Source organism: Macaca nemestrina, chromosome 1 (assembly GCF_043159975.1).
Source record: "Macaca nemestrina isolate mMacNem1 chromosome 1, mMacNem.hap1, whole genome shotgun sequence".
NCBI lineage: Eukaryota > Metazoa > Chordata > Mammalia > Primates > Cercopithecidae > Macaca > Macaca nemestrina.
Window position 1 is genome coordinate 59,909,249 of NC_092125.1, and position 12,034 is coordinate 59,921,282.

At 39.7% G+C, this 12,034-nt stretch overlaps 1 protein-coding gene across 4 annotated transcripts in view; it reads left to right on the plus strand.

The window, feature by feature from the left end:
• LOC105484722 (importin 9) overlaps window positions 1–12,034 on the plus strand; it is a 58,821-nt gene that overhangs the window by 11,058 nt on the left and 35,729 nt on the right. For all 4 annotated transcript variants that reach the window (XR_989171.3, XM_011746592.3, XM_071077924.1 and 1 more), the window contains exons 2-4: window positions 7,900–7,961; window positions 8,176–8,262; window positions 9,083–9,284. Coding sequence is in view for 3 of the 4 variants with exons in the window: in XM_011746592.3 (XP_011744894.1) it covers window positions 7,900–7,961; window positions 8,176–8,262; window positions 9,083–9,284 (351 nt within the window). In the remaining variant the exon portion in view is untranslated. The remainder of the gene's footprint in view (window positions 1–7,899; window positions 7,962–8,175; window positions 8,263–9,082; window positions 9,285–12,034) is intronic.

A 12,034-nucleotide genomic window follows, 5' to 3' on the forward strand; every position in this document is an offset into this window, starting at 1 on the left:
TAAACAGAAAAAATTAAATCATACAAGTATTAGAGGAAAACATGGGTGAATTTATCTTTAAACTTGACATAGGGAAAGGGATTCTAACTATGACTCAAGATCCAGAGACAATAAAAGAAAATATTTTATTGATAAATTTGACTACATAAAACTTTTTTACAATTTACATGGGAAAAACACCACATAAAAAATCAAGAGACAACTGACAAACTGGGAGAAATTTTTTTCCCCATAATGTATACTACAGACAAAAGGATAACACCTTTAATATATAAAGAATTCTTAAAAATTGAGGAACAAAGGACCAAAACAACACTCAGACATACGAAAAGTGTTTAAACTCACTTATGGTTAGAGAAATACAATCTAAAACAACATTGAATTAACCATTTCTCACCTGTCAGGCTGACAAAAAAGTTTATTTTATTTACTTTTGAGACAGGGTATCACTCTGTCGCCTAGGCTAGAGTGCAGTGGCATGGTCACTTCTCACTATAGCCTCAACCTCCCGGACTCAGGTGACCCTCCCACCTCAGCCTCCCAAGTATCTGAGGCTACAGGCATGAGCCACCATGCCCACCTATTTTAGTGTTTCACCATGTTGCCCAAGCTGGTCTTGAATTCCTGGACTCAAGCAATCTGCTTGCCTTAGCCTCCCAAAGTGCTGGGATTACAGGTGTGAGCCACTGCACCTGGCCAAAAAATTTTAAATATGATAACACATTCTGTTGGCAAAACTGGAAAGATGCTCTTATGTATTGCTGGTAGGAGTACAAATTGGTGCAATCCTTCTGAAAGAAAATTTGATCACACCCAATAGCTCCACAAATGCACTTACCTCTTGACCCACAATCCCACTTCTGAAAAATCTATGCTGAAAAATACGTATTCACAATGTTATTCACTGCAGCATTGTTTATAAAAACAAAATATTAGGGAAAAAAACTAACTGTCCATACAGAGGAGAGCACATGAATAACATATAGTATATCTACATATATTATGCAGCTGTAGAGAAGAGCTTCAGGAATCTCTGAACTGATGTGGAAATCACAAGATGTAATGTTAGTGGTAAAAAAAGCAAAGTGCAAAAGAGTGTCTATAATATACTCATTTTCATGTAAACAAGAAGGGAATGTTTTTTAAAATGTGTCTGCTCATTTGTGTAAAAGAAATACAGGAAAGAAAATCAGAAACTGATTTTGGTTACCTGTCTGCATGGAGTGGGTGGGGAATGGGTGTAAAGAAGTGGGTAATGAAAACAAGATAATAGGGATGAGGAAGAAGTGACAGTTCTTGGAATGTTCCTTTTTGTATAGCTTTGACTCTGAGAATCATGGTAATGTTTCACATACCAAAAATAAATAAATAACTAAAATCAAACAATGGGGAGGCACTAAAAATGGAGCAGAAGTAGTAACAAGTGAACCTAAATGTTTTACAAATTAATAACAGCTTTTTAGGTGAGAGGAATAACTAACCTAAGTAACTTGTAAAATATTATTTACAAGTAGTAAAATAGTATTTGACTGCATCATGTAGGTTACACTTAAAAAAAACTATACACCAAAATTGTACTTCAATTAATAGGTGTGTTTTTCACAAAGGTGTGGATTAATACTTCTGTAATTGCTTCATATTTTAAGATTGAAAAAATAACTAAATGTAGATGACGAGAGCCAAGTGTTATCACTTTTGAACAAAGAAGTTACAAATAAGGGAAGAGTAGAATGAACCTCAAGGTTTGGATTGGCATCTGGGCTATCAATCAGTATGATAAATGGATGGATGGATAGATGGTTAGGTATACTGTACTTCCTAGCTCTGTTCTCTGAGAACCCCTAGGAGTAGTGATACTCCTGTAGCAATGAACATACGTAGTGCTCACATCTTGGTTTCTAAATATAGTTCTCCACTGAAAGGCACTAGGGTTCCTTGCAGGAGAAGTTGATATCTGGGCTTGGGCAGAGAAAATACAAGATAAGTATAGAATATCTTGTGTATAAAAAAAATAAGGAAGTGCTTGATAAAGGATGGGGACATATAGGAGTACACAGGAGTTAATTGGAAGGAATTCCAGTGGCGAAAGCTGGAACAATTTGAGCAACAAAAGAAATAAAATAGTATTGGATTAAAACTCATAGAATGAAATAAATACTTACGAGTTCATATAGGTATAAATAAATATTAGGAAAAATAAACCATTTTTCCTCTGCTCTCGCACTACAACAGTCAACACAGAAGACTTCTGTGATCTCAAAAATATGTGGAGATTTCTCCCCACCAGCAAACAAGCAGTCAGTTCTGTAGTGGTCACCAGCTGGGTGTCCTCCGATTCAATTCCAACATGTCTACCTGGAGATAGCATCAGATCCTAGAGATCGAAAGCTCAGTCCCCAGCTGGGCGCGGTGGCTCAAGCCTGTAATCCCAGCACTTTGGGAGGCCGAGACGGGCCGATCACGAGGTCAGGAGATCGAGACCATCCCGGCTAACACAGTGAAACCCCGTCTCTACTAAAAACTAGCCGGGCGAGGTGGCGGGCACCTGTAGTCCCAGCTACTCGGGAGGCTGAGGCAGGAGAATGGTGTAAACCCGGGAGGCGGAGCTTGCAGTGAGCTGAGATCCGGCCACTGCACTCCAGCCTGGGCGACAGGGCAAGACTCTGTCTCAAAAAAAAAAGAAAGCTCAGTCCCCAAAACTGCCCCCACCCGCTCAGATACCAGTTGCAAGTCTAGGCCTCTGGAACTTCTAACAAACCAGCTTCAAGTTGCGGTTGCCAGGACTTTGGGTTTGATTAATTTGCTAGAGCAGCTCATAGAACTCAGGGAAATACTTTTACAGATTTTTCTACAAAGGATATTCTAAATGATACAAATAAACAGCCAGGTGAAGAGATACATAGGATGAGGTCTGGAAGGGTCCAGAATGCAGGAGTATGTTCTTTGGCATTTTTATGGAAGTTTCATTACCCTGCCATGATTGATTGAACCACTGACCATTGATGATCAACTTAACCTTCAGCCCCTCTACCTTCTCGCAGGGTGAGGTGGGGGGATGAAAGTCCCAACCCTCTAATTCTGCCTAGATATTTCCAGTGACCAGCCCCCATCCCAAAGCTACCTAGGAGCTGCCAGCTATCAAGTCAGCTTATTAGGATACAAAAAGACATCACTTTGGAGTTTCTGAGGATTTTAGGAGCTGTTTGACAGGAAATGAAGTCAAAGACCAAATACATATTTCACAAAATCACAGTCCACCCTTGGGTCTTCAAACCCTGATCCCTTACGTCAAAAGGATGTCCAACTCAAAAGATACTGCCACATTACTAGAATCCCATTCAATAATTAGTAATCTAGTTCATCATATTGTATGAATGTCTCCCAGGGTGAGGCCACTCAGATTGGCAGGCTTCCTTTCATTCTTGTGAGGTTGCAAAAGCAGAAGTAGTCTCAGCAAACACAGAGCTTTACCATTTCATGTATTTGATATAATTGAGCTAAGAGGCAATGTCATCTCTTGCTCTGAGCCTCTTTTGAGGTGTTAATGTGATATTGGAATCCTCTCAGTTCATAATCCACTTACTCATTTCTTTCCTCTGAGCTACTGTTTCTTCTCTCTTAATAAGTACCCAAACTTCTCCACCTTTGGAAGGGGCATTACAATCAGCCACTGTGATGGTCTAGATTGCAGGCAACAATACTACTCCAGCAAGTACCTCTTCCTCAGTGTGCCCCATTCAGATAGGGTTAGGTTACAGAGGTGCAGAACTAGTGGGCTCTTTTTACTATCAGGCAATATAGCTGTATTAACTGTTAGCCCCAATTTTGCTCAATGGGGTGAAAGCACAACCCATTCCCATCAGTCCATCAGGAATTCTGACCTAAGTTACAATACGTAGTTACAATTTCTTGCTTAGGAATCATTCCTGCTTCCAGCACATGTGGTTGCAGCCCTGATCCTAAGACCATTGCATCAGGTAGGGGAATGGGAAAAAAAAAGAAAAGGAAAGGTGAGGTGATGTGCGGGAAAAAAAGACAGAAAAAAGTATCTTGTAAGTAAGAAAAGACTCACCTTTATCCTTCAGGAGCTACTTCAGGAACCAAGGACAAAAGGCAAATACTTTTTAAGAAAAGATATTCTTGGTCGGGTGTGGTGGTCCACACCTGTAATCCCAGCACTTTGGGAGACTGAGGTGGGCAGACTTGAGGTCAAAAGTTCAAGACCAGCCTGGCCAACGTGGCAAAACCCAGTCTCTACTAAAAATACAAAAGTTAGCTGGACGTGGTGGTATACTCCTGCAATTCCAGCTACTCCAGAGGCTGAGGCACAAGAATCACTTGAACCCAGGAGGCAGAGGTTGCAGTGAGCTGAGATAGTACCACTGCACTCTAGTCTGTATGACAAAGTGAGACTCTGTCTCAAAAAAAAAAAAAAGATATTCCTCTAGTCACTTAGGAAATAATAAGGCTTACAGGAGCTGAGAACCAGGAATCATGGATGAAAACCAAAATACATATTTTATAATATTGTAATAAAGGAGAAGGGACAGTACTTCCTTATAAAAGAATTCCAATTAATAAATGAAGAGAATAAAAGAAATGCAAAATAACCATTAGGCAGGTAACACTCACAGATGGATGCTAAAATCCGTGGATGAGAGTTTGAAAAGAAACAGAATAATAGCAAAATGTCAAAGTATGTCTCCCAAGATTTGGATCAATTACAAAGGGAAAAACAGTACCTTTAAGTGGAGAAACCCAGCAGACTTTGCCATGTAATCAATGTTACCATAACCAGTAATAAAATTTTTATCCACATTATGTACTCCCTAATATGATATACTGAGAAGGACACAGCATCACTTTCTGGTATTCTTGCCAGAAATGCATAACCTCCATCTAAAGCTGAGGAAACTTTAGTCAAACCCAAATTGAGACACATTCTACAAAATAACTGATCGATATTCACCAAAAGTGTTCTGGTCACAAAAGACAAGAATGAAGAACTGTCACACTTTAGAAGAAACTAAGGAAACATGGCAACCAAATACAATGTGGGATCATGGGATCCTGAAGGAAAAAGGACAATAAGGAAAAAAAACTGGTGAAGTTCTTATCAAGTCTAGTTTAGTTAATAGTATTGTACTCATGTTAATTTCCTGATTTTTGATCACTGAACCATGATTATGTAAGAGAAAAATGGATGAATGATATCCATGAACTGTCTGTACTGTTCCGCTTTTCTGTAAGCCTACAAAAATTATTTTGTAAAATAGGGACATAGATTATTTTCAGCAGTTTTTAACCTGGTTACTTGGATAAGCCTTGAACCTGAAACATTGCATGTAACAACTCTTTCTTGGTATTAAGCTTTTCTATTTTATAAATGCCCTTTGGATGGCTATTTCAGTAGAATCCAGTTAACGTGGAACTTTACATGAAAAGTAACTTTACTTACATGAGATGGGAAAGCCAAACAGTGTATTCATGATAGACAATAAAAAATAATAGCAAAATAACTTATTTTTGTCTTCAAGTTTTTACCACTATGGCAGATATTGTGCAAAGCATTTTACATATGTTATATTATTGAGTCTTAGAAGGATTGCTTGATATATCGATACCAGTATTTTTTTGCGGAGGGGACGGAGTTCCCCTCTTGTTGCCCAGGCTGGAGTGCAATGGCACAATCTCGGCTCATCGCAACCTGTGCCTCCTGGGTTCAAGCGATTCTCCTGCCTCAGCCTCTCGAGTAGCTGGGATTACAGGCATGTGCCACCATGCCCAGCTAATTTTGTATTTTTAGTAGAGCTAGGGTTTCTCCATGTTGGTCAGGCCGGTCTCGAACTCAGGTAATGCGTCCGCCCCCACCTCCCAAAGTGCTGGGATTACAGGCATGAGCCACCTCGCCAGGCCCTGATACCAGTATTCTTATTTTGTGGGTGAGGAAGCTGAGGTTTAGAAAGGTAACTTACCTAAGGACAGGCATGGTGGCTTCAGGATTTGAACCTGAACAGCCCATTCTCTTAATCATGCTAATCTATAGCTCCCTCCAAATGGGAGTGGTGAGCCTATTGTGACCTATGTATCTACCAATACTGAGCAGGTCTAGAAAACTGCTGTTCATTCTTTAGCATAGTGCTGTCCAACAGAAATATAGTATGAGTCACTTGTGAAATTTTAAATTTTCTAGTGGCTGCATTAAAAAGGCAAAAAGAAACATAAAATTAAATTTTAACTCTATATTCATTTAACCTGGTATAGACAAAGTATTGCAACATTTGATCAATATAAAAAGATATTTTCTTCTTTTTTTCACACAGTTTGAAATCTAGTGTGTATTACATTTATAGGCATCTCAAGTCTCACCAGCCACATTACAGGTACAGCCATTGTGACTAATAGCTACTGTATTGGATAGCACAGCCCTACAATGTGAGGTGTAAAAATTATGATGCACTGTTGGTTTTACATTCTTCCTCCTCTTTTCACAAACAAATATTTGATAGTTGACTCCTTTGCAAGTATATATTAGATCTAAGTTTTAATTTGGAGCCAGGCACAGTGGTGTGCATCTGTAGTCTCAGCTACTCGGGAGGCTGAGGCAGGAAGTTCGTTTGAGCCTAGGAATTCGACACTGCAGTGAGCTATTATTACGCCACTGCACTCCAGCCTGGATGACAGAGACCCTGTCTGTAAAACAAAATTTATTTTAGTAATCATTTTTAAAAAATAAATTTTAATTTGGAAGTAAGAGTTATTTACAGTCTCCAAATGTGCAGTTCAAGTTCCATTGCTTATTGGAAACCTCTCATTTTTAGGACTAAGTTTGTTAAAGCCATGTGTTCTTGGACTTAATCAGCTCATAATTGGTGGCATATATCTGGGCAGCTCGTGAAATCTCACCTTTTAAGTTGTCCTCAGGAATAGATGGTCCCATGTTTTTTTGTTTTGTTTTGGTTTTGGTCCCTTTTTTTGTTTGTTTGTTGTTTTGTTTTGTTTGTTTGTTTTTTGAGATGGAGTCTCATTCTGTAGCCCAGGCTGGAATGCAATGGCATGATCCCAGCTCACTGCAACCTCTACCTCCCAGGTTCAAGCAATTCTCTGCTTCAGCCTCCCAAGTAGCTGGGATTACAGATGCCTGCCACCATGCCCGACTAATTTTTTTGTATTTTTAGTAGAGACGGGGTTTCACCATCTTGGCCAGGCTGTTCTTGAACTCCTGACCTTGTGATCCACCTGCCTTGGCCTCCCAAAGTGCTGGGATTATAAGCGTGAGCCACTGCGCCCAGCCTGTTTTGTTTTTTTGAGACAGAGTTTTGCTCTTTCCTCCCAGGCTGGAGTGCAATGGTGTAATCTCAGCTCACTGCAACCTCCTCTTCCTCGGTTCAAGTGATTCTCCTGCCTCAGCCTCCCGAGAAGCTGGGATTACAGCCACGCATCACCAAGCCTGGCTAATTTTGTATCTTTAGTAGAGATGGGGTTTCACTATGTTGGCCAGGGTGGTCTCGAACTCCTGATCTAAGTGATCCACCCACCTCGACCTCCCAAAGTGCTGGGATTACAGAGGTGAGCCACCACGGCAGGCTCCATGTTTCAGTTACCACATTAATTGGTATAAGAGGAAGGTATTGTCATCTTGGAAGGGAAGATGACTGGAAGGTGGTATGCGGTGACTGGAAAAAGTGTGAGCGTGTTGGAACTTCATTGTAACAAGGCATGTCCTGTAAGCCAACTTGTTTCTTTTACTTGGAGGAATCAGTCTTAGTAGTTATCAGCTCTTTTTGAAATAACAGATTAGGATTCTTTCTGAAATCTTGTTGGCATCAGGGTTAGAGCTTAGTAAATTGCTATGGCTTTCCTGGGTGCTCTTAGATTCAATAAAATTTTCTCTTTCAGAATTTGGTGTTCACTTGGCAGAACTGACTGTAGATCCCCAGGGGGCACTGGCAATCCGTCAGGTAAGTCCAGACTGGCCCAATTTATAAGTAGTTTCCTTTTCCTTGGTAATGAAACTTTCTTATGGGAAAGAATAAGAATAAGGCCGATTTATAAATAACCTAGGATGTCGTGCCAGATTTAGATAGACTTCAGATGTATCGGACCATGTATATAGTTTTTATGTGTGAAAAAAATCTTTTTCTTGCTGTACTACTTGGCTTATTCTCTTCACAGCTGGCATCAGTCATCTTGAAACAATATGTGGAGACTCACTGGTGTGCCCAATCAGAGAAATTTAGGCCTCCTGAAACTACAGAAAGGGTAAGTCAGTTACTTGATTAGTCTACCTGAGGAGATTTGAGGGTCCATTTTAAGAGATTAGACTATCAACATTCTTTGACTGCATGAAGCAATCAAGACTAGGCAGAGAAGGAGATTGTTGGCTGGCATTGCGGGCAAAGGGCTATACATTAAAGAGCTCAAGTATCAGGCTGGTCTGTGTTCGAATTCCAGTTTTGCTTTTTACAAGCTATGAGATCATTGGAAATGTGTTAACGCCTAAGCCTCAATTTCCTAAATCTCCAAAATGAGAATAAAAATACCAACTAAGGGTTTAAGAATTAAATGAAATAATGTTTGTACTTAGTGCAATAATGTGCAATCATCCTGAGTCCCCAAGAAATTTTGAGGTGTAAGGTCTGGAGGAATGTTTTCCATTGGAACTTTATGCAGTTATGGAAATATTCTGTGTCTGTGCTGTCTAAAACAATAGCTACTAGCTACATATGGCTATTGAGCACTTAAAATGGGGCTAGTGCAACTGAGGAACTGAATTTTAAATGTTTTAAAATTTTAATAGCCATGTGTAGCTAGTGGCTACTGTAATGGACAGCATAAGTGTAGAGATCACAGATGAACCCTCCAGATGAATTGTCAAGTTTATATATAGGAGTTTTAGAGAAGACTCCTCTCTAAAACTCCTATATATAAACTTGACAATTCATTGCAAGTTTATGCAGTACCTTGTACTCATTGCAGTACCTCGTACTCATTGTTTTTCCAACACAGTTCCCAACTGAACTGGGCTCTGCCAGTCACTTATAACCTGATCTAATAGCAGGTGGACTTTTATCCCTTACAGGCAAAAATTGTTATCCGGGAGCTATTGCCTAATGGGTTGAGAGAATCGATAAGCAAAGTGCGCTCCAGTGTGGCCTATGCAGTGTCAGCCATTGCCCACTGGGACTGGCCTGAAGCTTGGCCCCAACTCTTCAACCTGCTCATGGAGATGTTGGTGAGCGGAGACTTAAATGCCGTCCATGGAGCCATGCGTGTGCTGACAGGTACCAGAAGCCCTTTTCCCTGGTATTGGTACTTGGATCTCAAGCGACAGGAGTATTACCAGAAGCTATGTGATATAATGGCCTGGATCAGTAGGAATTGCTACTGATGTTATTCCTCCCTCCTAGTTTTTATCTCTGCATCTACCCTCCAGCTCCATTGTTTTTTTCTAGGGAGTTAAGTTTGTATAGTATTACTTCTACTGCCAAACCTACCACTTACAGATACAGTATTAGCATAGAGATTGAGTATTCAGATTTTAAATTTTTGTAGGGGCTTCACCTTGATCCTTCATTTACCTTCTTTGAGCCTGAGTTTCCTTCTATATAAAATTAAGATGATAGTAGTATCTGCATCAGAGGAGCTTTTGGTATAGTTTAAATTCGCTAATCTATCTTTATTTGTTCAGTAAAGTTTAGTTACTATGATTATTATTACTATATATTATTTTTCCACTTAGTTCAACCACGGCAAAGTTAAGAATTGTAAAATGAATTTTTATAGAAATATTTAAAAAGAAGATAAAAACAGTATAGCCATATAATCCTGACCTTCATTTAGCCAGTTAGAGAATATGTAGTCTCAGTATCTTTTCCTTCTCTCTGTTCTGAGAAGTTGATAAAAATACTTCTACTTTTAGTTCAAAGAGATTTGATGGATATCTCTTCTAAACCTGATTAAGTTATCAATCCCTCCCAGAATCTGCTTTCATGTATCCTTAAGGATGGCCTGAGTTTCCCAGTCCTTTGCAAGTTCCTCCCTGCTTCTTATTCCCTAGATGAAGTCACTACTCTGTTTTGCCTTCAAGAAATTCTTACCTGGCCTTTAGTCATCCTGTACTGATCCTTTAGAAATCATCTTTCTCCTTCGTTTATGGAGGTTTGTAGAAGTCCCACCAATATCTTCTCTTTCTCTATGACCTACTAGCTTACCTGAAATGTTTTCTTACCTAGTTGTGAATGCCAGTTCTATTCTCTCTCAATCTCAGTTTACTGAACTTGGCACATAGGCCCAATTTTGCTAGTCCATGTGATGTTAATGGTAGATAATATCAACTCTTTGTCAAATGCAAATCTTTCTTCTCCTTTTGTTTCAAAATCACCTCTTCCCATGCCCCCAGCTGCCTTTTTGAATTACCACTATATTCGTATTGATTGCCTATGACAAAGCTTCAGTTTTTAGCTCAGATACAGAACAGACTTACCAAAAAGATCAAAATGTTCCTTGCTCAGATTTTCACTTCCCTGCTTATTGCCCTTACTTCTCCTTTATGACTCATTCATTGTTCAAGTGATTTCACACACCCGTCTCCATGAAATTGGCCTTTCAGGATTCTTTATTCACCACTTCATAGTGCCAGGATATCAATTAACAGATACATGTTCTACCAAGGAAAGGAAGCCTGTTCCCTCTCAGTCTTCCAACATGAAATTCAGCTTCTTTTGACAAACCTGGAGAGAAAGGTGTTTGTACATTTATCTTGATTTGGATGCTGAAGAGTCCTTATTGTGTTTGACTAAGGAAATTACTGTTCAGTGAGATCACTTTTCTGCCAGCCACAGGGAAAGAACTCTTGGGGAAATTCGTGTCCTTTTGTAATGGAGTCACCAGACATGGAATGGCTGGCAGCCAACCCCATTCCCAAATACTTGCTCCAAATATTTTCAAACGAGGGTAGACTGTACTCTGACAACAAAAACTTAGGCATGCATGAAGATAGCAGGACATGGTGGTTGGACAGAGGCCCATTAGGAGAATGGGACTGATTCTCTTCAGAGTTTTTCAAGATACTATACCAGTTTCCCTTTAATGAGGCTTCCTATTAAACTTATCTATTTATAGATGAGAACCAACTAAGGCTCATGGTGTAAAGGAAATGTAAACATAGCAGCTAAGGATTAGAAGATTTGATCCACCAGATACAGCTTTTTCTTTATTCTCAAAGAAATTTGGAGATTGAGTTGTTGCTGGAGTCCTAGAATTTTTCTGACTTGCTGAATCACCTCAGAAAACTTTTGGAATTAAACCTATAAAGTATTAATAAATTGATACCAGGGATGAGTATAGGAGAGTAAAAAGCAGTTAAGCATTTTATTAGCGGAATTAAATTATACTATATTTTTCATAAAAACTTGTTATGCTGGGCCGGGCGCGGTGGCTCAAGCCTGTAATCCCAGCACTTTGGGAGGCCGAGACGGGCGGATCACGAGGTCAGGAGATCGAGACCATCCTGGCTAACACAATGAAACCCCGTCTCTACTAAAAATACAAAAAAATTAGCCGGGCGAGGTGGCGGGCGCCTGTAGTCCCAGCTACTCGGGAGGCTGAGGCAGGAGAATGGCGTGAACCCGGGAGGCGGAGTTTGCAGTGAGCCGAGATAGTGCCACTGCACTCCAGCCTGGGCGACAGAGCGAGACTCCGTCTAAAAAAAAAAAAAAAAAAACTTGTTATGCCATCTGTCATATTTGTTTGGACTAATTTCCTTGGATTTCTAAATAAAATAGAACACTCACTTACCATTCAAAGCTCATACTTTATTCTTGAGGAGGAAATTACAGCTGTAAAGAAAATTCAACCTTGAGTATTTGGTCTCCTTTGACTCATGGGGATTGATACTGCTCAAAATTGTGGAGTACCTTAACCTTGAAAATGCCAACTTGCATTTCTAGCTGTGTATCTTTTCCCAAAATGTCCCAAGTGGTTAGCTTTATTTTTATTTTTATTTATTTATTTATTTGAGACGTGATCTTAC